The 26,158-nt window shown below is 41.2% G+C and overlaps 1 protein-coding gene across 11 annotated transcripts in view; it reads right to left on the reverse strand.

Annotated features, from left to right (window-relative positions):
• UNC79 (unc-79 homolog, NALCN channel complex subunit) overlaps window positions 1–26,158 on the reverse strand; it is a 299,617-nt gene that overhangs the window by 215,067 nt on the left and 58,392 nt on the right. For 9 of the 11 annotated variants that reach the window (XM_045288086.1, XM_045288091.1, XM_045288084.1 and 6 more), the window contains exons 3-5: window positions 19,595–19,899; window positions 15,294–15,464; window positions 2,973–3,065 (exon numbers count right to left, since the gene is read on the reverse strand). In XM_045288086.1, coding sequence (XP_045144021.1) covers window positions 2,973–3,065; window positions 15,294–15,464; window positions 19,595–19,899 — 569 coding nt within the window. Of the gene's footprint in view, window positions 1–2,972; window positions 3,066–15,293; window positions 15,465–19,594; window positions 19,900–21,409; window positions 21,428–26,158 lie in introns of all 11 variants that reach the window. The other 2 variants (XM_045288087.1, XM_045288090.1) reach the window with 2 other exon arrangements.

The raw sequence follows: 26,158 nt of genomic DNA on the forward strand, positions 1-26,158 counted from the left end.
ATGGACTCTGAGTCTCCACTCTGCACTCACCCACCTTTACAATGACATGATTTCTTGTTCCTTGATGCCTGACGCCCGATCCTTTCGACAGCTCGTGGTCACACATACTGGTGTGCTTCTTCCATGTGGGTTTTGTTGCTTCTGAGCTAGTTGGCCACGTGTTTATCTTCCAGCCTTTAAGACCCCAAATGCTATATCTTTTGATAGCCAGGCACCATCAGCTTTCTTCACCACCTTTGCTTATGTACACCCTTTTTTTCAGTGATCATATCAGGAAGGTGGGCACCTACTGATCTGATTTTTAGTTCTTTGATGTCTGATAACTGGTTCCTTCTGCACCTCGTGGTCAGACAGGCTGGTGTGCTTCTTCCATGTGGGCTTTGATGCTTCTCAGCTGGATGGCCACTTGTTTATCTTCAAGCCTTTATTTTTGATAGCCCGGCACTTTTAGCTCTCTTCACCACATTTGCTTATGCACACGTTTATCTACAGTGATTGTGTCAGTAGAGTGGGCACCCACTGATATGATTTTTAAGTAGAACCAGAATCTTGTTCCTAAGCCATCACCGAATTCTCTGATGGACCACGGTCCTATTTCTTACGTAGTGCCATGCCCCATGAGTTTATCATACGAACGTTGCTCAGAGTGGTAAACTAACTGTCCCTGGAGCAGAACTGAAAAGTCAATGTATTTAAACTGCTTCTTCTTCCCAGAATATTTCATCTATACACTCCATTAAATTCTATCCATATTTTTAAGACTCATACTGAGCTCAAGTGGCATGATCACTTCATAGAATTATCTTTCTGATGAATTAGCATTTAGCACTGGCCATAGTATTTACTTGGCATTCCTGGGCGCTGCCAACAGTTAACACCCTTGGCTGACCATTGGAGGTTCAAGTCCATCCAGGAGTGCCTAGTAAGAAAAACCTGGCAACCTATTTCTCAAAAGGTAGCCATTGGAAACTCGGTGAGCACAGTTCTCCTCTGGCACACACGTGGGGTCATCGTAAGTCTGAATCAACTCAACAACTGCCACTGGTATAAGATTTATTTGATACTTTTCACATAGTACCTTTCAGTGTGAATTAATGATTGAGGAGTATTCCTAATCTTCCAACTTAGAGACAAGTTCCAGTGTAAGCATCTTATCTTAGATTTCTGTGCAATTTTCAGAATGTCTAGTACAGAACCGTGTGCAAAGGAAGTTCTCAATGAGCTTCAACCTTGATGCACAACCAGCTACAAGGACCACATTGCTACTTGCGGCTTCTCCCAACAAAAATTTCAATCATAGAATAATACGCTACACTATTCAGACCAAGGGTGTTCCTAGTGAAATTGTTACTTCTGAACAATGTCCCACATCATAAGTTTAGCTTTGTGCCCGAATACAGAATCTGGTTATTAATATTCCCCCATGAACAAATACAGAATTATGTCTATCTGACCACAATGGTTTTCCAGCGAAAAGTTCAAGACCATGAGGAAACTGGCTCATTTTTGAGAATTTATGCTAGATAAGGAGTTTGCATACATCAACTGGTTTAATCCTCAAAATAACATTTTAGAGGTACAACAAGAATATTCCCACTTTATAGATGAGGAATTAATCTTAAGGAGCTTATAGAGCGTTCCCAAGTTTACAATAACTGCCAGTTATTGGATGATTGCATATAGGAACCTCCTCTAACTTCAGATAGCGTCTAACTTCAACACCCAGCATTGTACCCATCCTCCTTGACTGCCTTCCAACTTAGAAATGAAGGCCAAATCTATGACACGAATTTCATTAACTAGATTCTAAACGAAAGTGTTTCGTTTCTTCCCAGAACATAATACATAATAAGTGTAAATTATATGTGATGTTTTTAAGCCAGACAGTGTGAAATATAGGTATAATTTTCCATAAAATACCTTCATATATTTAATTAAATTCATATAATGATAATAAAAGTTGCTGATAATGAATAAGATGACACTCAAGGCTCAGAAGCCACGGATTTTGAAATAAAGTATATTTTGTGTGTAATTAAATAGAAGGCAAGAAGCAGTGCCACAAAATTTGCCTTCTTTAAAAATAAGCAAAAATAAGGGCGACAAAGTCAAGGAGTTCAGAAAGAAAAAGAATGTTTGGAATCTGAGTGTGGCAGCAATTGCACAATACTGCTTGACGTGATTGAACGATGGAATGATATGATATATGTATTAACTCCCAAGTAAAAATATTTTTTAAAGAACAAAAACTGAATTCCATCTCTTAACATGTGACTCCAATATCCATCATCAATTATATGAATTAATGAAGATCAAAGAAAGCAGATCAGTAAAAGCCTACTTGACATCACTTAGTAATCAAGGAAAACGCAAACGAAAGCAATGAGGTCTTATTTTTCATCTGTCCAACTTTATATCGTGTCTATTGTAATATTCATGCCTCTAGGGTACAGAGAAACATGCACTTTCACATACAACGTTTGAGAAAGCTTACAGTCTTTCATAACCTTTAACAGAGTAGTCCCTCATTCATGAATGTCTTCTAAAGAAGTAATTGGAAGTACTGTAAGAAACGTATGTGCAAGGATGCTCAGGCAGCACTATGGTAGAAAATTCACCAAAATAGTAACAGTGCTTATCTTTGGCTGTTAGAATTGCAAGTGGTTTTTCCGTTTACAAGACTGTAAATCTTTATAAGAGCCTCATCTTCCTCCCATGGCACTCCTGGTGGCTTTGAACTGATGACCTCAAGACTGGCAGACCAACATGTAAAAGCTAAAAGCAATAGGCAAGGGAAATCTACTTCAACTTAAAAGTCTGTTTTCTAACCTATTGCTACCAAACACAGGTTGTTCTAACAATTAGTTATTCAACCCAAAGAAGTCCTTTTCCCATGAATTTCACTTGATTGCTTAATGTTTTGCTTAATTGTTGGTTTTGGAATAAGTTAATTAACTCAAATGTCCACTTACCTGGATTGGATGTGTACTGCATTGCAATCATTAACATGGAGGATGCAGAAAGATTAACGTGGGCAGGAACACCTTCTCGCCTCGAGGACCCCACTAAAACCAAAATTGCTTTGATTAGACAGTTTGTATGCATGCTTGCTATTTTGTATAGAGCGTGAGAGCTGAGAAGAAACTTTTATAAGTTCCAACCAAGCCAATGGAATTTTCACACAAATACGACCACAAAATGTATACTAGCAAACAAATGCTATGTTATCATCACCAATAGCAAACATTCGGGGGCAATCTACAAGGAAAAGGAACAATACTAAAATGTGACATAGTGGCTGGTTCCAGTTAGACTTGGATGTGATCTCTGCTCCCATCTAGGTGGAAAAGGAAAAGGGAATTTTTCTGTCACCAAATATATGGGCCTGTTGAAATGTATCCCATTAAGACAAGTAAAAATGAATGGGTTTGAAACCCAACTCTAATGTGTCAACTTTTTGAACGATAAAGGAAATAGACAACTTTAATATAGAGATTATTAATGTAGCTATACCTATAACTTATTAAAAGAATCTATCAGTTTAAGAATTATTTTCCATTCTCACATACTATTAAATAGTTTTAATCATGAAACCTTCATATGTACCTCTATCAGCACTGTCTTCATCATTCTGAGAACCATTTTTTAGAAATTCTTAGAGCCTACCATCTTCACAGACATGTCTTATTTAAAATAAAGCACTTTTTCACTAATGTGGATAGATTAAAATTTAGCATCTTATTTGTTTTCCCTTTTGATCCATTCTTAATTTGTTCTTTCTAATTTTTATTATCTTCTGTTTTCTTTGCAATTGAGGTTTTTCTGTTTTATTTTGTTTGGGGAGGTTTCTGTATGATTTCCTGTATATGAAATCCAGTATAGGAAAATCTATAGCAACAATAACTACATTCTTACTTTTATAGCGCTATGGCAGAGGAAGTTGGAATGAGGAGCTAACAACAGTGAGTACAAAAATAAAGAAAATGTTCTAAAATTGACTACGGTGATGATTGCACCCGTCTTTTTAATGCATTCAAGCCATTGAATTGTAGGGCATGTGAATTACATGTCGATAAAGCTGTTAAAAATTAAAATAAAAGAAAGCACTTTTGGATCTGTGAATAATGTTATGGCTGGACAGTTTGTTCTAGACCACAAGCATTTGGTGAGAAATCGAGTTAATTTTTTTCAAAACTCATCTCACAGCTGTCAGAGATGATTACAGAAGTAGAAGGCACTTGTCGGTGGGCTTGTCAATGGGCTTGTGTGAGACATTGTCAAGAAAGCATGACCGTGAAAACTCAGTATCCAGTCCAGTCTCCATCAAGTCCATTCTGCCTCCAGAGGATTTTCAAAGGTATAAAGTTTCTGGTACAGCTCACCAAGCCTTTCTTCCAAAGCACATTTGGGTGGGTTTGAACCACCAACCTATTAGTTAGAAGCGACAAAGCTCGACCATTTGCACCACCCAGGAGTCTCTATAGAGAGTACAGAGCTCTCAAAAAAGGCAACTGTCAATTTTCTATATAAATTGCACATGACCAATGCATTTAAAAAACAAACAGATAATCACAAAATCTGATTTTAAATATTACATAGAAGTATGATATATGGAGATAATATTTCATCTATATACAAAAAGGATAAGGTAACTTGGAGCAAACCACATGTACAACAGAAGCATTATAATGCTAGTTAATAACAAGTCATTATAATAAAGTGCAGAAGACAAAGTAAAATTAACAATTGTTTTAACATTAAGTACCTTAGACCCCATAGTGAACAGTGGCCTCAAGAATAGCTTGGCAGAAACAGAAAACACAGAGCTAAACTGCAGCTCTTTAGACCAATGTCCACTTTCTTAACCACTTTCTGATGGAGCTAGGCTTATCGACCAAGCAGGTGGTACTCGGGGAGACAAATTAGGTTGGCTGGATAATACAAGTAATTATTAATAAATATACAGAGATATAAAGATCAGTTCACTGCTCATACATAGGGAAAAGATAATGCGTCAAAGAAAAAGAACTTTGAACCAATCTCAAGTACAAGGTTCTAGACAAATCTGTTTTCAAATTCTAGACAGGGAACTTCTTCAAATGCTGCTGCTTCCTGGGGCACTCATCTGGAGAATCCAATGCCACTAGTTTGGGAAGCAGAAAAGTGACATGCTTAGTAAACATATCTGGTGATTCTGATCCAAGTTAGCTTTAGACCTGTCTTTCCTACTCCTTTAAGAAGGACTACTAGAGGGATGAAAAATAAGAAAAGAATTACCCAGTAAGGTGTCCAGGTGTGGAAAGAATAGTTACAGGGCTTCTTAACCCCTTCTAAAATTAACACAAAGTCAAGACTCAGATATACTCAAGAAACATACATCCAACATCTTTAGCCATTCCTTTTGGGGCTAGAGTGTTTTCATCTTTGTTTAAATTCACCTCAAAACCTTTAGGAATGAGCCTTTCTAAACATTGAAAAGGCTGGTAAGGAAGGACTGAGTAAGGATCGTTGCCCCTAGAGGCCTATAAAATGGGAGAGATGCCCAAATGTCTCGGATGATGTACATTAAGTCTATCTGGACAATAGCCCAAGAGCTCAGTGACCTTTGGATGTCCCTTCTACCCCTGCATATATCCACGCTCTCCCTCAAGTATGGTCAGTTATGAAGCCAAATGTGCTCCCCTGGCTCCAGCTCTTGGTAATTGGCTTCCGTGCTTACATAAACAGACAGTATCTTGCAATTTCTCAGCCTTCTGACAGACAGACAAAATCAGCACAATTTTAATTTAATAAACGTGCACAGGCACACATCATTTATTGAATCTGATTAAAAAGGCATGATGTAAACAGATGTGCAGCTTGTCCCCTGGAGGGAGTAGAAAGCCAAAAATATATGAAATAGCAGGAAGGAGGGAATTCATCAAAATAAGAAAACTTTACATTTCATACCATGCTCAGAGACTACAAAGAAATGTTTTCAGCCCTAGCCTCTGATCCCCCAGAAATACAATCATTACCACCAACTTCTCTCGCCCATGAACAGTAATGATACGTTCATCTTGACTGTATTGTATAGTTTCTATGGTACTATCATGTTCAGTTCAATCTCCAGTCTCACAAAAAGTATGTACATGGCAAAACAGCATTCTATCAAGGGGAGATCAAATTATTCACATGAGATCGCCAACCTAATTACTAGGACTATAGCCCTAGTCAAATGTTCTAATCACTGACTCATTTTAACAAGTATCATTTCAATACCCTTCTGTGCCATACATTGTCCAGATCCAAGGACTACACCCTCAAGTAAAATGATGAAGTCTTTGTCCTCATGGGGCTTAGATGCTAGAGCTGTGTTGTCCAAGATGGTGGATTCCAGTCCTGTGTGCTGCCAATCTATCAGGCAGTTGATCACACTTTAGTGGCTTGCATGTTACTATGATAATGAAAGCCTGCCACTAATATTTCAAATTCAGGCAAGGTCCCCATAACACCTCAATTTCAGTGGCACTTCCAGACTAAATCAGACAAGGAAGAAAGGCCTGGAAATATCTGTTTCAGAAACCATGTTGTTGTTGAGTGCCATCTCATGAGGACTCTGTGTACAACCAACCAAAACACCGCCGGTCCTGTAAACATCCTCCCAATCACTGCTGCTCTTGCAGCCACGATGTCAATACATCACTGAGGGTCTTCTTCTTGTTCTCTGACCTCTTACCAAGCATGATGTTCTTGTCCAGTGACTGCGGTCCCTCCTGATCACATGTCCAAAGTACATGAGACAAAGTCTCACCATCCCTGCTTCCAAGAAGCAATCTGGATGGACTTCTACCAAGACAGATTTGTTCTTTCTTTTAGCGGCCCGTGCTACTTTGAAATTTCTTCACCAACACCATAATTCAAGTGCCTTGATTCTTCTTCAGTCTTCCTTATTCGAGTCCAAGTTTAGAAATTAGCCAATGCAAATGCTCTTACAAAATTCTATCATGGGATCTCCACAGCAGATCACTGTTTGCTAGATGACGTCTTTGGAAGGCACGCACAAGGCAACCAAACCCATCAACAATCATGAAGATGCAGCAGGACCAAGTAATGCTTCATTCTGTTATGCATATGGTCACCAGGAGTCAGAGCCTCACATGGCTATGATCATCGAAATTAATTAAAACCAGACAACATATCAATTTCAGTCCTTCAGTCACACTAGATATACTTCAAGTGCCCATGAGAACGTGACAAATGGTTAGTGTATTCAACAGCACGGGGTTCTATAGAGCATTTCCGTCATCACTGAAAGTTCTGTTGGACAGTCACAGGCAAGCAAAAAGGACAAGCAGATGCCTGTGGCGAAAAATACAGTAAGGTAAAGGGATAGACAGAAAGTGAGCAATGATCTTCTCTTGAGCTAGAGGTGAAATAAAGGGCATCTGGGGGGAAAAGTGCTATTTGAGCTGAGACCTGGAGAAAATGAAGAAGTAAGTCATGTGACTCTAGGAAAGGGGCTTTGAGGCAGGGAGGGAAGCATGGAAGTATGTTTGGTGCCTTCTGAAAACTACGAAACAGCCAACCTGGGTGACGCAGAATGGCAGTAATGAAAGTAGAACGGTAGGCAGGTGGCAGAGTGTAGACGCCCCTGTGGGCCAAATAAAGCATTGGGTTTGATTCCTAAGTGATTGAGAAACTCCTGCATGGTTTTGATGGGACACACATTTGAAAGTACTGCCAGCTCTTCGGTAGAGAAGACTGTCGGAGAACTACAAATGGAAGCAGGGAGGGCAGTTTGTAAGCTACTGGAGTGACTCAGATGGGAGACAATGTTAAGTGGTCTGAATTGGGATATAGTTAGACTTGAACTTAGCCAAAAGGCCAAGTAGCGATACATTGGGATATATTTAAATAAACCCCATTCGCCTTGTACTTTTTCAGGGAGCAAAGATAAGGCATCACCTGGAAAGAGGAACCCAAGACAGTTGGGCAGGTAACTATCTTCCAAATGTCTTCGCATAGACAAGTGAACACCTCCAGTGTTGAAACATCTCGATTGGTATTCTGTCAATCCCTGGAGCTTTCAAGAGCCCTGGGTGCACTGCTGAGTAAGCATTGAATGACTAACCTCGAGGTCAGAGGTTCAAACCCATGCTGTATGACAGAAAGGGGTGAAAAAGTCTTTGCAAAAAAATCCTATAAAGATTTATAGCCTCGGAAACCCTACCTTGGGTCAGCGGCAGTGGGTGTGGCTTTTTGTTTTGTTTTGTTTTATTAAATACTTTTATTGGGACTCTTACATCTCTTATCACAATCCATATATTCATCCAGTGTGTCAGGCACATTTGTACGTATGCCACCATCATCATTTTCAAAGCATTCTCTTCCCACTTGAGCCCCTGATATCAGCTCCCCATTTCTTCCCCTCACTCCTCCACCCTCCCTCCCTCACGAACCCTTAATAAGTTATAGATTATTATTTCCATCTGTTATATTGTCCTCCGTCACCCCTCACCCACTTTTCCATTATTCATCCCCCTGGGATGGGGTTATAGATAGATCCTTGTGATCGATTTCCCCCCACCCTCCTGATAGCTCTAATCCTCCTGATAGCTCTACTCTCCTTGTTGGCCCTGAGGGGTTTATCTATCCTGGATTCCCTGTGTTTCCAGCTCTTATCTGTAGCAGTGTGCATGTTCTGGTCTAATCTGATTTGTAAGGTTAAATTCAGGTTAGGATAGTGGAGGGAAGGAAGCACCAAAGAACTAGAGGAAAGTTCTATGTTTCATCATCCTACACTGCACCCTGACTGGCTCATCTCCTCCCTGTGACCCCTCTGTGAGGGGATATCCAATTGTCTACAGATGGGCATTGGGTCTCCACTCTAGGCCCACACACACACACCATTCACATTGGGTATGATTGTGTTCTTTGTTTTTCAACGCCTTTAGTTCAGCTTTGATTTCTTCTTTCAATACCATTGATTACTATGCGCTCTTGTACCACCCGTTCTGTTGTACATGAGGTCGCTATCAGTCATATTATTTTTCACTTACCTCAACTTCTTGGATTATTTGCTCAGCAAACAGACTGGATAACTATGGTGAAAGCTTACAGCCCCTAAGCACCCCTTCCATGAGGTTAAACCTTGCAGTGCCCTCTTGTTCTTTTCAAATGACTGCCTCTGGTCTGTCTTGAGATTCCCCATGAGCACGATGAAGTGTGCTGGAATTCCCGTTCTTCGCCATGTTCTGATCCACGGTCAAATGCCTTTGCAGTTGACAAAGACAAACATAAGCATTTTGCCTACAGAATCCTTCAACTTGGATTTCCTTCAACTTGGGCTTTGAATTTTTTCTTCAGTTCTTTCAGCTGGAGAAATGGCAACCATGTACTTCCCCTTTGGTTTTCCAACTCCTGTCTTTGCACATTTCATTAGATTTTCCTCTGTCTTCTCACCCACCCATGGGGATCTTCTCTTCATCGCTTTTATTTTGTAATTCCCCTACTTTCTGTAGTTGCTCTACATTCAAGAGCAAGTTTCAGTCTCTTCTGGCATCCATTTGGCTCTTTGCCTTCTTTCCTGCCTTTTTAACGGCCTTGAGTTGTCTTTCTTAATCTCATTTCACAACTTGTATGGTGTTTGGTCGTTAGTGTTCAATTTATCCAACCTGTTCTTGAGATGATCATTAAATTCAGGTAGGAAAGACTCAAGATCATGCTTTGGCTCTTGTGGACTGGTTTTCAGTTTCTGCAACTTCACCTTGAACTTGTACATGAGTAATTGATGGGCTGTTCCACAATCGGCCCCAACTTTGTTTTGACTGATTCTATTTAACTTCTCCGTCATCTCTTTCCACTGAGGTGGTGACTCTGACTCCTGCGTACTCCATCTGTGAGGGCCACATGCATAGTCACCATTTACATTATTGAAAGGGGTATTTGCAATGAGTAAGTCGTGGCTCTTACAAAACTCTATCAGGGGATCTCCAACTTCCTTTCCATCATTAAGGTTATATTTTCTAACTATAAATCCTTCCTTGTAATTTCCAACTTTCACATCACAAATGCCAATGATTATTAATACATCTTGATTGCTCATTTGATCAATATCAGATGGGAAAAGCTGGTAAAAAAATCTTCAATTTCTTCATTTGGGGCATTAGTGGTTGGTAGGCAAATTTGAATACTAGTTATATTTACAGGGCTTCCTTGCAGGCAAATGGATAGATGAGTATTATCCAATCACTGACAGCAATGTACTACTCAGCATCACACAATAATCAAACGTCATTTCTAATACTATTTCCTGGGTCTTCACAACAAACACTGGATGCATACTGTGAAGGATATGCTTTTCATCAATTTACAGCTGAGTGCTCTAAAGCTCACTGAAGTTAAGAGATATGCTGACAACTAAGGGAATAACACTAAGCTCCTTGGATCCCTGTTCCAGATTATCCCCCACAAATCAACCCTAAAGCTCATGTAGAACGTAATGTCTGCCTTATGAAAATTATCATGAGTTAATAAAACAGTATGGACATATTAATGATTATTTAAATGCCATTCATACATTGCGCTGGTTCTTCATTATCTTTTATCCTATGTATTATTAGTCTTTGAAATACCATAGATCATATGCACCCTCAGTAGTAGCAAAATTTTAAATTATCCATGGTCTATTAAGTCTTATTATTGCTTTTAGAGGAACCCTGGTGGCGCCATGGTTAAAGTACTCAACTGCTAATCAAAGGGTACATGGTTTGAACCTCCCAGCCTCTCCACGGGAGAAAGGTGCTGCAGTCAGATTCTGTGAGGATGCCAACCCTTGGAAACCCTTTGAGGCAGTTCTGCTCTGCTCTACAAGGTCACTAGGGGTCAGAATGGACTTAATGGCATGGGATTTTTGTTTTGTTTTTTTATTGCTTTAGGTCAATGTGAAGGTCTGAACCTTTATGTTTGTCTTCAGGTATGTGACTTTTTGAGAAAATTGTAGTTGGAGAAGAAACTGGATAAGGCCTCACAATCCATGATATTATGAAGTATAATTTCTTAAAAAATACATTAGAAGGAGAGAGACGCTCAGCTCTATTATTATCCTTAAAATAATGCTGCCTACATCAATTAATGTTCATTTGCAATCAGCGCTTTCTCTGCCCTGTGGAAACATCCTCTTCCAAACACCCCTATCTCAAACCCCAGCTCTTTCACTGGAAAAAGTGATGTTTCCGTGGTGAAATGCAAGTTATTCTTTTCAGTTCTCAGTAACTTCTTAATATGACTTTTATAAACAAAGCATAGTTTGAACATTGTGAATTAAAAAGTTTACCTTCTTGACAACAGGAGTTAAAAAGGAAAGGTCAAAGGGAAAGTTTGCAATGAAGAAGCTGGATTCTTCTCTGCAGAACCTCAAAAGGTGTTACTTGCAAATAAAAAGCGAGCACTTGGTTTGTTGACAAAAATAATTTGAAGGACACATCTTATATGCATGCAGACCTCTAGATCTGAAGGCGTTTTCAATACTTCGTCTGACCCACTTCAAAAGCCAGGACTTCCCAGTGTCTTCCTTTGCCTTGATGTTTTGTTTTTGCTGACCTCCCACTTACTGTGTATCGCCTTCCTCTTACCCCAGGCTAATAGATGTCTACACATAGGAAGACCTTGAGAGCAGTGCAAGAGTTAAAGGCAAGCAAAGTAAATACTATCGTACACACCCCTCTGTAAGGACAGCTATCAAAACAATCTACAAGTCAATACGCAGATTGACACACAAGCTGAACAAGGGTGGGAAGAAGAGATGGGGCTATATTCAATCTGCATACAAGGTTGACAGAGGATATTTCGACATATATATGTTACAAATACCTCCATGAAGGTAGGTGAGCAAATAGGGGGCAAAGTTATTAAAACTTCTTACTATAGCTAAACACCTTGAGGCAGTGAGTCACTATGCCTAAGGGCTCGGGATCCTAGTCTCGGATGATACCAAGGGCGATTAGCATCCCATAGTCCATAAAAGCCACATTCTTCATCCTACTTCTGGGAGTAGAGACTGGAGTATTGAAAGCTCATGAGAGGCCATGTGAGCAGCAACTGTTGGTCTCTCCTCAGACAAAGCCAACAGCAGTGAAGAGAGTCAAGGCCTATGGAAACAAGTAGTCACAAAGGTCTAAGGGGCCATGGGAACCTCAGATCCCACACGCTGAGACAGAAGAACTGGATGGTGCCCTGCTACCATACTGAACACGCTGAAAGGGATCACAGAAGAGGGGCCTGGATAGAGTGGGAGGAAAATGTGGACTGAAATTCAAAATGATAAAAATGATTCTATCTTCTGGTTCGAAAGAGACTGGTAGAACACCCCCAGATCATGAGCCTTGGCCACACCTTCAGTCCCGGAACTGGTTCAATTGTCAGTCAAACCATAAACAGGTCTAGAAAGGGGAACAGTGACACTAGGGAGAATATTCAACCGTTTGAGGTCCAAGGGGCAACAATAACGGTCAGAAGGGTAAGAAATGAAGCAGGAATGCAAACAGGAACAGAGGAGACGCAGAATGAATGATGGTACATGCGTGCATTGCAATCAATGACATGACAAACAATGTATGAACTGTTCAATGGAAAACCGATCTGATCTATAACCCTTCACCAGATTCCCAGTGGAACGTTGCATTGTGAACAATAATTCACAATAAAACGATATGTTATTTCTCTATCTCAGGACTTCATTTTCAGGTCCTTAATGAGAGAGCAAAGCTGTCCATGCTTTTACAGGTGGCCTAAGGCGCAACCCACCCCCCAAAGGGATCAAAAGTCTTTCTGCTGTAAAGCCTGTCTTCATGAAGTACTCAAGAATACAACATCCTGTATTCTAACACTTCGTTAGTCCTGAAATAAAAATAAACTGGAAGAAAGTAAACATCCCCCTGTTTTAGCCAGTATTTCTAGACATTGAAACAGCTACCAAAAGTGGATACTTAAAAAAAAAAAAAGTGGATACAATAGACAGGCATAGACTCTCAAATAAACCCATTATAAACCAGGATTCATCTGGATCTGGGTCTTCATATCTACCTTGTGAAGTAACAAGAACAAGAAGGAATGTGTGAGTAATGTGGTAAAATTTCATCCTGAGGGTTGGCGCGACACTGTGTTGTTAAAGATTTCAAGATGGCAAAGATGTTCTACCTTGGAGCGTCCAGCATTGTCACGAGAAATGGAAGCCTGAGCTCAGAAATTAGAACTAGAGCAACAAAATAAACAAATAAACAAGCTCAACTCCTACATTAGAATATGTCTTAAATTTTTAGAAAGTTGGAGTTATTTAACCTAGACTTATTAACCCAAAAAATAACCCTAGAGACTGAACATTTTCCCCAAACCTTGCCTTTATGGTTAATAAACAACTAACCAGTAGGATCCAGAGGCAGGATGTCGCCTGTTTATATCTTGAAATGAATGACAAATTACAAACACTAAAAGCAACGCAAATCTTACAAACTCAACATTTCATTCTGTTGCCAAAGGGGCACGTGGTTAAGTAAGTAAAGTGTCTCTAACATGACTAGAGGTGGGGGTTGGAAACGAACCTGTGTTTCTAAGTAGAAATTAGTAATAAAGTGTGAAGAAATAGATTTCCAAGTTTCTCAATACTTCATCAGTGTAAAGTAAAACTTCAAGGGATATATATATATATATATATAGATATATAGATATATATATCCCAAAATTACTAACTTATATTTAAGATATAGGGTTACACTTAATTAGATTATTATAGGGATGGGCCTTGCCTGTTATGCTTTTTTAAAAATCCTCTGCCTAAGCTTACCAGTTAACAATACTAATAACATGACTCTACAATTCTAAGACTATAGCCATAAACAAGTACTTGTCTTGACAGTAAGGCTACAGAGAACAAAAAGAGAATGATCTAATCATCTATTGCTTGCACAGTACAATTGGTCTGCTAATTTGCTTCCACCTCTCTTATCATTTAGACAGCAGTCACTCTGTGCTGGCATCCAGGAAGACTACAATTCCAAGGCTGAAATTAGACTTGATTATTAAATAAGTAACTGGAGATCAGAAAGTGCACACGCTTACCCATTGCTATTATGAAGAAACAACTTTAGTGAGAGAATAAAAAGATGAAATTAAAATGGTGAAAATGATCCCTAGGAGTGGAAGGGGCCAACAAAGATAATTTTATAGAACAAGAGTTAGAGGGAAAAGAGAAGTCATTTAACACGTATTGAATCCTAGGCATGAAAAAGAGAAGTCATTTAACACGTATTGAATCCTAGGCATGATGCTAACACCTTATTCACGTGCTCACTTAGTCATCTTAATTATCACAATGACCCCATGAGGAAGTTATTATTAATATGTTTAAGCCACAGGTAGTTAATTATTATTAACATGTTTAAGCCACAGGTAAACAGAGAAACTCAGTTACACAGATGGTCAGTCTCAGAGCTAATCGGAATCTAGATCTGGCTAACCCCTAAGTTCATCATCATTCCGACAATCCACTGAAGCACAGATTAATCCACAATCCATTTACTTTAAAAGATAAGTTAGAAAGCTTTTGATCCTGAGCACTACCATGCGCATTTCTTTTCTCTTTGCTGTTCCCCTGGGGAAGCTGCAGAAGGAAGCCCATCAAAGCGAATGGAAATCCAAGCAGTGCCAGGCTAGCAGCAGTGACTTGCAAGTGAATTTGAGGCTTGAACTTTCCTGAGGGGTTTTCCTCAACGTTGGCTTTGTCATCCTAGCACCTCAGGGACGGCAGGCTGGTGTCATCTGTTCTCACGAAGGGTCCAACTCTGAGAACTGCTCAGCGTGACACTGAAAACGAGGCACAAGAGTCGGGGCCCGAACCCAAACCCTCTGCTGCTCCTTTCATCAAGTCCGACTACCTTCGGATGCAAAAAGTAAGAATCTTCCACATCGGACGCAACACTCTCTCCCCCTCGGTTGTTTGTTGCTTGGTTTGGGTTTTGTAAGTGGTGACAGATAGCCCTTATCCATGGGAACCACATACTCTGCCTGGATGTGTTTTCTTCCTACTCCACAAGCTCAGACGATGTGAATCAAACAATTGTGCGGTAAAATCGCTGCTTTCATTTCCTTGATTTTTACCGGAATGTCCCTACTGAAATGGCTAGGTTTAAATGATAGCAGGTGTGCATCACAAGTGATGCCATTAGTCTCGAAAACCGAGAGGCCATTACAGTAAAAGCAATTCCCATTACAGCAACACATAAAAATATTCCAGTAAAAGGTAAAATTGAACTTACATATAGCCATGGGTAGAAAAGATGTGCTAAGATATTCAATAATATCCTTGTGTAGAAATGGAGGGAAGGTAGCTAATGTTGATATCATCGTGTAGGGCAAAGTACTCAGAAGATCATCATTGAGAAAGGGTAACAAACATGTAGTTGTATAAAATATTGACTGTCCAAGATCTGAAAAACAAAATTGAGTAATCAGTCACTGAATATTTCACTATCAGAAAGATATGCTCATTTTATATGTTAATGAGTGGTCTAAACTATCATGGGCAACGATTCCCTCCATCCTAGTAAGAGTTCTGAGATAGACTACTTGGTGTGCGGTCAGTTGCTCAATAAATGATGGATAAGCACCTTTATATAAATGGCTGCCACCTAGCTTGTCCTCAACACCTTATCAATGGTCAGCAATTGATGTAAGTACTGATATTGATGTAAGTAAGTCCCGGGCTTCATGACATGGAAGCGCTTGCCATCGGAGCATGAATCCTTCAAACCACCACCTCCCACGCCAGCATGCTTACCTCCATTCCATCCTTCTCACCCGGTATAACCGAGGCACCAAACGTGCTAGATTATTTGTCCACTGGGATTTTAGAACACGGATGCAGGACTCTAAATAAAGCCAGGCTACTTCTGCCCCATCAGCAAAAGCTGCGTGTTCCTGCAACTGCAGTTGGGGCCACCCGGTGATGGCCAGCCCAGCAATCGACTCAGAGTACACCCACGTAAGGAAACGCACTGATGCTCCATGGCCCACACGGCTTTACAATCCTCTTCCCGTCAACGTTTGCCACGTGGGGAGAATAACAGTCCCTGCCTCCCTACATTAGAAAGGTTGTGAAGAGATTTAAACGGGATCAATGGAAAGTGCGTTACATAATACAAAATGTGTGCTCCACACTAAAAGGTCCTGGATACAGTGGGAGGAAAATGTGGACTGAAACTAAAAACCATTTTTAAAAACATGCTTCCTGGTCAGATAGAGACTGGTGGAACCATTGGTGCACCTTCATGTCCGGAATGAACTCACCCCCACGGCTCACTTTTCAGTAAAACCAGAGATGGGTCTGTCAGAGGAACAGTAACACCAGGGGAGGGCGACACACTCAGACTCGTCAACCACCTGATATCAAAGGGGAAGCACTTACCCAAGGTCACAGGTCAGAAGGGATAGAGAAGGAGAAATGGAAACAGGAAGCAGGGAGGAAATGGGATCGTGAGGCTACCTTGTGGAGATGCAATCAATGGCATGGAACCAAAGGTGTCTGAGTGGTTGAGTGGAAACTGGAAATCCTCTCAGTAACCCGTACGCAATTCGCCGTTTAAAAATGTGTGCACTATAAATATGAGCTGATGTTGTTTTATGATTACATTATTATTACCTGCACCCAGTGTTAAAATAGAGGACATTAAAAACAACAACAACACCTTACTCGTACTTTGAGGGCAGTTAGACCAAAACCCATTACACTGAATAGATATTTCGAGGGTCCAGCATCCTGGCAGCGCTGTGGGTTAGGCACTGGGCTGCTACCTGCAAAGGTGGTGGTTCCAACCCAACAGCCACTGCGTTGGAGAGAAGGTGAGGTGTCTGCTCCCATGAAGACCTACAGGCCCAGGAGCTCTGTGCTGTGTGTCGGCATCAGCTCAATGGTCATGGGTGTGGGGGTCAGGGAGCTGTACCTGTACATACACAGGTCATTAGCCAAGGCTCGATGATGAAGACCGGTCATTATAATAGAACCCATAAGACCTTTGTTTTGCAGCAGACTTATCTTCTTCATGCTGTTTTGATTCCCAATGTTATTTCTGATTATTATTAAAATGAACCGGCCATCTCTCAGCAGACACACCAACTGCCAATTGAGAGAATATGGCCGCATGGTACAGTGGGCAACCTGAGACCCGAACTAACAAGACTGGAAATTCACAGAGGCATGGCTAAGAATTTGCTGAGGCTGTACCTAGCATGCACTTCATCACATGCTGCATTCGCAGATCATTTTAATCTAATTACAGACCATTTATACTGAAAAGTACCTTCTTTGGATCACTCACTCACTGCCATCTAGTCATGGCTGCTTACAGGAATAGAAAGCCCAGTCTTTCTCCCAAGTTGCTGCTGGTGGTCTTGAACCGCCGACCATGTGGATCGCAGCCCAACACTTAACCACTCTGCCACCAGGGCTCCCAGCTTTCATATAAGGAAACTAAGGCTTGGAAGGGGGGAAGTGGTTGTCTGCGATCATCTGAGAACTCATAGATAAACAGCAACAAGCACACAGTCTAATTCTCTTCCCTGGTGCCTTATGGACCCCAGTGTGTATGGGGGGCGGGGGGCTGCACAGGATCCAGTTATGGTGCCGTGGTTCTCAAACGCAGTATGCCACAGAGCTTGTCTGAAATCCTGGTCCTTAGAACCCACCCCCCAGTGGCCTGTAGTCAGAAGTCCTAGGATGGGACCCAGAATCCCATGTTTTTAACTGAGCAAGTTCCCTAGGTGATACTAATGTTCTTCAGACCACCCTTAGAGACACAATTCCAAGGCACAGTCTAAAGGGCCTTTTCCAGCACACAATACATAAATAACAGCAAAGAATAAAATTACAAAATAGCTCTAGATAGAAAAGCAAAAATATCAACCATCCCCCTGAAGCTGTCATAATTCCCATATGAATTGGAAGTAAATGGGCTGTGATCAACCAAAGCCTTCTTCTTCAACCAGGAGACCTGGTGGCACAGGGGTTAAGTGTTGGGCAGCTACAAAGATTGGCACTTTGCCACCAGCAGCTCCCTGGGAGGGAGAGGAAGCAGTCTTCATCTATAAAGGTTTACAGCATCAGAAACCCTGCTGCGTGTTCCAGTCTGCTTTATAGAATTGGTGTGAGTCAGATGGGACCTAATGGCCAAGGGTTGGATTTGGTTACGTCTTAAGCAAGGGGCTTTGAAAGCAGGACTGCTCCCCTCAGGCGGGGGGCCTCTCGGATGGTCCACAGTGCAGCGAGATCAGGACTGGGAGACAAAGACAGGGTAGGTGTCCGTTCACTGACCAGTTCATGACAGCCTTCTGTGCCAAGATCTCTCTCACCCAAGTTCGCAGCTGGGGGAGGAGCACAGTGAAAGAGGCTGGGCTTAAGATGCTACAAAAATAAATAACTAAACACAGCAAGCAACTGGATACAGTTCCACATTTTAAAAACTCATCATAACACAGAATTACAAGCATAAGGGGGAAAAACAACAAACTCAATAGGCATCATTTTTCATTATGTATGAAAGTAGATTTTTGTAAACTTTTATAATTAATACATTGTACTAGACAAACCATTCGGCATTCTCTTAGGAACGTAACTACAAGGTGAAACGACCCCACCAACCACCCATGCCCCCCAATTCTAATTTTTCCATATAGCGAAACTGGACTTATAATACTTCCAAGGGACCAAATTATCAATACTTTAAAGTTAAGCAACTAATGTTTAAAAAGTACAATACTTTAAAGTTAAGCAACTAATGTTTCAAAAGTACATTTCTGCCTCACCCAAATCGCTTTTTATTGTACAGTTATTCATTCCGTTCTCTCAAACACAAGATTGGGTAGTTAAGCAGTGGATGATATGATATCTCCCTCAGGGGTTAGAAGAATGTGGTGAGCAAGCCAGAGAATGAATTTCACCACAGACGCCTAGCAGAAAGGGGGAAGAATTAAGGAACGATGCTCCGGTGCCCGTTCGAAAGCACCAGCCCATGCCGCGCAGGGCGGATGGCACTGAGCAGCACCTTGTCACCGCAGCTGGCTGCTGTGTTCCCCTGGGAGTTCTCGGAACTTTCTCCGTATTTAAACTCCGGAAGCCAGGAAAAACTGCGCCCCGGGGAGATTGAGTGATTTGTCCATCATCTCAGAAAACTAGCCGGGGAACTGAGGCCTGCACCTCACGCTCTGCCTCTTCCTTTTTCACGGGGCCGGAGGTCAGGTTCACAGTCTGAGTCCCCCAGTGATAATGCACGCAAGAGTCTGCCGGGCAAGCAGATGAGGAGGGGAGAGAGAAGCTCTTGTTAGAGCCTTTCCCCTCTCTCCAGCTCCTTTGCCCCCAGCACAAGCCCACTTGGGGAGCATCCCCCTAACAGTGGAACAGTCAGCAAGGATCGGCGTGGAAACCATAATGAAGTCTAAGGGTGAAAAAAAAAAGACAAAGACCTTCCAAATGACTGAGTATGGTAACAACTACGGTCTCCAAGCCCCTCGCTCAACCTCCGTAAACACCCATGTATCTTTTCGTAGGTCTTAATGAGCTGCTCACCGTGTTGGCCATGCTGTAGTAAAGGTACTAGATCCAGGAGAGTCACCAAAGTCACGTAGAGGCCTTGATAGTCCAAAGAAGGGTAGTCTGACAACTGAGCATCACGACTTTGCGGGCCGCGTTCGGAGGGAGCATCTCGCAGGACGCTGTAAAGGAGGGAGCGAGTGACAGTAGGGTTGATGGAACTGACCTGCGGTCTTAGAGATGGGGTGAGTGGGAATGGCACAGGAAAAAGACACATGGTCATGGGCACTGTCAAATTGGAGGCATCTTGGTTTTCCTTCTTCCCTGTGCGGGACAAAATGCTGTTGGGGGGACAAAGAAAAAAAAGAGACAACAAAGACACAAAGAACAGCACATTACATTGAAATGACACTCTAAAACAAATAAGAAAACACCAGATACGCCCCGCATGAGATGCAGTCGCCACACCAGCAGCGTCTACCAATCTAGTACCAGGCGCCTAGTTCACGCGCCGAGAGACCGAGAAGTCAAGGTCCATTTGGTGGAAGTGTCGTTGCATCTCATGTGTTATCTGGTTCATAAGGAGCAAAAATATAAAAATGCATGTTTCAGTGCCAAACCCATGTTTTACAGTTTATCCGTGTTAGTGAAGGAGACATTCCCTGGGAGTGAAAACAGTGGCTTTGTCTAAACAGGAAGGGTTTTGTTTGGGGGGATTTTTTTCCCCTAAATTAAAGGGAATTTCCAAAAGAAAGAATGTTCTCAGCAAGACTATTGGAATCTGGTAAGTAAAAACGTGCAAAATATAGGTGTGGCACTTGCAGAAACATGTTTTAGCAAAGAATAAACATGTGTGTTTATTAAGAAAGTCTTAAAAATCACATGTTTATTGCATCAAAATAATGTCTATATGTATATTATGATACTGTTTCATGACATTCTGTCAGTATCATTTGAGATAATGAGGTTTAAACAGGCATATGAGTTTAGAAATAATATATATTTCTAAAAGGTTAGCTAAACTACATTGGAGAAGCTATAAAATAATATATAATAGATGATCTGCAGCGTATGTCTGTGAGCTAATGGTGATGATTATTTACGTGTGTGTGTTTTTTAAGTTTGCATGTTGGGGAGGAAACATTTTAATTTATGAATACAAACAGTGGTTTATTAAATAGTTACTTTTAAAAGTCTAAGAACTAAGCAAGCAGTATCTGTCATAAAGCCGAACATCAGACAGAATGATCTCATATGCTACTGCTGCTACTTACGTTATTGCTCAACAAAACTCACTAAAAACTAAAGAAAAGATCATTTAGAACGTTAAAAAAAACTTTTAGTGGGAATAAAAGTAAAATCTAGAAATAAATTGGTTTTCTTTTAGCCTTAAGTTTTACATAAAAGTTTTGCCATGAAAAGTGATGAAGCAGAAAAGTTAAGTTAAAAATAGAAGAAATTACTGCTTAGCCAAATGTTCATTTAGTTTTTTTTAAATTAACTTACACTATTTATCATTAAAGACAACAGCTATACTGATAATATCTGCTGTGCTCACAAAGGGTTTTTATACAGAACACTTATCTGTTAATCAAAATCGATAACAATTTATAAATGCTTCTTTACGTAAAAATAACCTCATTTTACACGTAATCTACCTGCATCAAACATCACCAGGTTCTTAGTTAAAGTACTACATTTACAGTTCTGCAGTGGGGTGAAGAATTGGTTAGTGCTGGCATGCTTGCTAATGTTGAGTTTACATTTATCTTTATTTACTCTTACTGCAAAGAATGTTACAATGTAAGAAAAATGACTACATGCTTTTTATTATCCATGTGCCTAATTTACCTCGATTTCCTTTGTCTTCTGTTACCAAATGTCCAAGGGAAAACAATTGATAATAATAAAGATAATTTCAGAAAAAAATTAAGTAAGACTTCTTGGCAAAAAATAACGTTAAGATTTAGTGTAATTTTTTGGCTTTTGCTTTTTTTTTACTTTTAAAGGGATTTAATTGACCTCTTTTGTGTGTGTGATGTATTTGACTTTATAAGCTTATACTCTACAATGGAGTAATATCAACATTCCAGTTACCCCTGCCTTCATCTCTTATAAATACCATCAGCTTTTACATCAGACCTTATGCTTTTCTCATAAAGCTCAATCACTCCTACAGTACTGTCCGTAAACATGAGATCCTTAAGGAGATCAGTCACCTAGCACAACTCTCCTCCGGTAGGGCTCTACTCTACCGGAAACCCCTTACACTCCCAATGGAGAAAGGGCCAATCAGGTTCAGTCCTTAACAGCCGACCGCCAACATCTTTTCAAAGTTATAAGATGTGGACCTTGAGGAATAGTATTTTGTCTTAGAGAAGAAAATCCTATCATAAAAGGATGCTATGACATTAGAAATAAATAAATAAATAAACTCACTACCGTAAGTCAATTCCAACTCATTGCAACCCCAGAGGGCAGAGTGGAACTGCCCCGGCATGGCTCAGGGCCGGGCTGTGCTCCGTTCCGGGGCGCACGTGGTGGCATGCGTCGGAACCGAGTTGGCAACACCTAAACAACAACAGCATCCTCGAACTTAAATCCAGTGCCCTTACCAGACTTTTCCTTCGTGGTGGAAACATGGCACATTATTGTCCTTATATTAAATTAGTATGTTTCCTATAATTTCCCCCAAACCAAACTCATTGCATCAAGGCGATTCTGATTCACAGCAACCCTAAAAGACAGAGTAGAACTGCCCCTGTGGGTTTCTAAGACTATAACTCTTTAGGGGAGGAGAAAGCCTTGTCTTTCTCCCACAGTGTGGCTGGTGGCACAAGTACTTGTCAACTTCCCTCTGGGGACACTCCTGGGAGACGGTTCCCTTCCCTGATAGGTTGGGTTCCCTGGGGTAACCACAGCAGCTTCTTGCGTGCAGGAAGGGCAGAAATGTCAACCGTGGAACAGTAACTTCTCTCTCTGCCTTTGCATTTGAGGCTGAGGGGGGAATGTGGCTGAAAATGATTTTTCATGAAACCAATTTGAAAATACTGTTCATGTGTTAACATAAGGAGATGTTTTCATTTGTGGAAAAAAGTAAGAAGGGCTCATGGATCAATGTATAATGCATTGTGATTTTTATGATATTTTGTGAGGTTTATTCAGAAAAAAACAAACAACTTACTTCCCCAACCATACTGTCTAACTTGGGAATGAGACAGTCATTCTCCCTCAGAAATTCTTTCCCAGCGGTCCAAAGACCAACCCGACAGGAGCATGGGGAGCGCCATGCTCAGAAGAGTTAGACCGGCTTGTCCCCTTTCCTCCTCCCTCGTGTGGTCCTCTCAAGGAAGCACTGCTCTTCCAACATCAAGCGTAGGGCGAGAAGAGGGCATGAGAGGAAAGATGGGAAGTTGCCCGGAGGCATGTACAGCACAGGAAAAACTAACGCCAACGTAAGCTTTCTGGAAGACTCTGAATTTGACCTCGGAATGGGATCTTTGCCCCGAGCGCTTCAAGGTACTCTCAAACTACTCCGTGAATTTCAAATCAACATGTGAAGAAGATATTTCTATTTTTCCTAAGCAATTAGAAGTGAACGATCCAATGAAGAGCGGTGCCTGGGTTGTCTTTTAAAACATAGTCAACCTTTTCAAAACCATTAGCAGCAAGCCGCTCTCCACAAACTCAGTGATGCTGTTGTTGTTTTAATGCTTTGCTCCAAAGAGAGAACTGAAGAACTGAATTCCAAAAGAATGTCTGATGTACAAGGAACTCTGGGGACCTTTCAGTGTTCTGCCAGGTCAAAGGCGGGATCTGCCACAACAATCTGCGATCTTTCAAGTAGGAGCCACAGACTGTTTGTCATGGAACATGGACAAACTCCTCTACGCGAATAACAGAGAATAAGAGATGATCCCTGTTGTTTCTTACAGAGCTGAAAGCGTACAAAAAACTCTGAAGTTGTGTTAGAACACAGGTCCGTGCTCAATTAAAATGAAGACATGTCAGCCTTCAGTTAAAATTTCACCCAGCACCCCACTGCACTTTTGGATTAAGTCAATATTCTAGAAGGGCTCCCACATCGAATGGAGGAATGAACTAAAAGTCAATTCAGTTCAGCAAAGAGCCGGTTCAACACATAGAAACTGCCTTCCATGAACCTAGAGTTCCGAGAGCCCAGCATTCCATCGTCTCTCATGGGTTAAGTGGACAAGGGAGGAGGACCCTTTGACTGCTGGGCAGTCATTGATAATACATATACTCTCTCCACTAACAAGCTTTGATGGCACCAGAATAGGAGCTCAGCTGCTAACAGAAAGATCAAAAGTCTGAACCCACAGAGGTTCCAGGGAAGAGCCTAGTGATCTGCTCCTAGGCAGCCCTGTCGGGCAATTCTGTGAGTCAGAATCAATTCAACAGCACACAACAACAAACTCGCCTATGGAGTCAATAAACTGCAATTAAACGCCTTGGCGTGTGTGTCCAAGTTCACTGTAACTGTCAACCCTGGCCAATCATCTGTAACTAATTGCTGAGTAAGAAACGGGACTGTTGGGAATTGAAATGCTGTTCACTTTGGGTGTTTGAGATGTCCTGAACACTGCCCTTGTCCTCTTAACCTCAAAGAGAGATGACACTACTCTATAAACGCATCAATGCCTTCGATCCCCAGGGCTCAAACCAAGTTTGTAATAACCAAGCGGGCCTGTGATACGATAACTAGTACTACTCAAGAAAAGCAGCGCGGAGGAATTTTTGAGAACAGGTGCTTTAGAGTAGAACTACCTCACCTGCCCCGTGTCCTGAGTCAGTTCTGACCCACAGCGACTCTACAGAACAGGGTTTCTGAGCGTGTCCGTCTGTGCAGCAGCAGATTCCTACCTCCTTTCTCCCCTGAGCAACTGGTAGACTCAAACTGCCAACCTTTCAGCTATCAACCTCCTGCTTAACTTGCTACGCCACCAGGAGTCCTTTCATGGATTAGGACAATCATGATTAAATTCTGGTCCCATCACTTGTTAGATATGTAATATTGGGGGATGTTCTTAACCACTCTGTTCCTTAATTTCATTATCTGTAAAATAGTTATAATAGTATATTTAGTATATTTAAATAGTATAATCGTATATTTCTGTTCCACCATATAGGGTCGCTGTGAGTTGGCATCAACTCGATAGCAGCGAGTTTGGCTTTCTTGGGTATAGAATTATTATGAGCTATCCAATGAGATGGACCACCAAAAATGCTTGGGTTACTGCATTTCATGTGTATTTACTATTGTGACAACCTAATGTTGATATTTTAATTACAATTGTAGCTAGTATTACTGTGGCAGTTACATCATCTCCTGTCAAGTTGCGAAGGGGTAGAGTCTAGCCTGTCAATCAGGTCATAGCCAATGAGGCCTATTGGGGGGTGCAGCCTTCTCCTGAGGATTCTGGGAACTCCTGTCTTCCTCCCTGGAGGTGGGACACACACTCTATCTGCTTTGTCTTCCTGCTGACAAGACAGATGGATCCACAAGACTTTTCACTCACTGGCCTGTGATCTTCCTGCATTCAGCGTCTGTCATTGCATGTGTTGCGTGGGTCTGAAGGAGAATTTATAGACTGGTATCAGACATATGGGCTATGATCAGACTTACAGACTTGATCTGGAATGGACTGGGGTGTTTTCTTAATGTACAATTGCGCTTTTATATAAAGGTCTCTCTTATACACATATGTGTGTCTCAGGATGTTTCTCTAGTCAACCCGGACTAACACAATTACCATGAGTAATAGTTGCCGATGTTGTCTCCTTTTCCAATTGGACTTAAGCTGAACAGTGTAGAATCTTCTCGAATGGGCCACATTAACAAGCTTCTTTACTACCAGTTTCACCATTAACATGCTATCATCCAATGACTATATTCCAATGACCCATTGTTCAAGAAAATGGAATCTTCATGTCTTCCATACATGCTTTTCTTACAGACATAGAGTCAACTCTGACTCATTGAAACCCCAGAGGGCAAGATAGAACCGTACCCGTTTCTGAGACTGTGACTCCTTACAGGAGTAGGAAGCCTCGTCTTTCTCCCGAGGAGTGGCTGGTGGTTTTGAACTGCTGACAATGCAGTCAGCAGCCCAACACATAGTCACTACACCACTAGAGCTCCATGCATGCTTTACGATCCTAAATGTCTTAGTTTTTTGGCACAATGACTAAGACCTGAGCAAAAAGCTCTGAAGTGCCAACTGGGATGTCACAGTTTCTTTGCAAATGGAATTCACAATCTGCTGCCTACTGAAAAGTGTCTCTCACATCGAGAACCTTCAGAATTTATAATAAAGGAAAGTGCTTCCCTTGGAGAACCTTGACCTCAAATTCAAGAGAACTCTCATGAGAACTGAATCAGATGCCTCGATTTATCTGTATCTGATTATCACGAAGAAAACTGGGCTAATGATTTCACAGTAAAGAGAAAGAAGATATCCTTTTGAAGGATCCTAAACTCACTATGCAAGTATAAACTCTACTCATCTGACAAAAAGAAGCCCTTTGATAGCGAATACAGAGAGACAACTAACAATTCTAGTGAGCGAAACATATTCC

Source organism: Echinops telfairi, unplaced genomic scaffold, assembly GCF_000313985.2.
Source record: "Echinops telfairi isolate 266 unplaced genomic scaffold, ASM31398v2 ScPeMD7_18;HRSCAF=68, whole genome shotgun sequence".
Classification (NCBI taxonomy): Eukaryota; Metazoa; Chordata; class Mammalia; order Afrosoricida; family Tenrecidae; genus Echinops; species Echinops telfairi.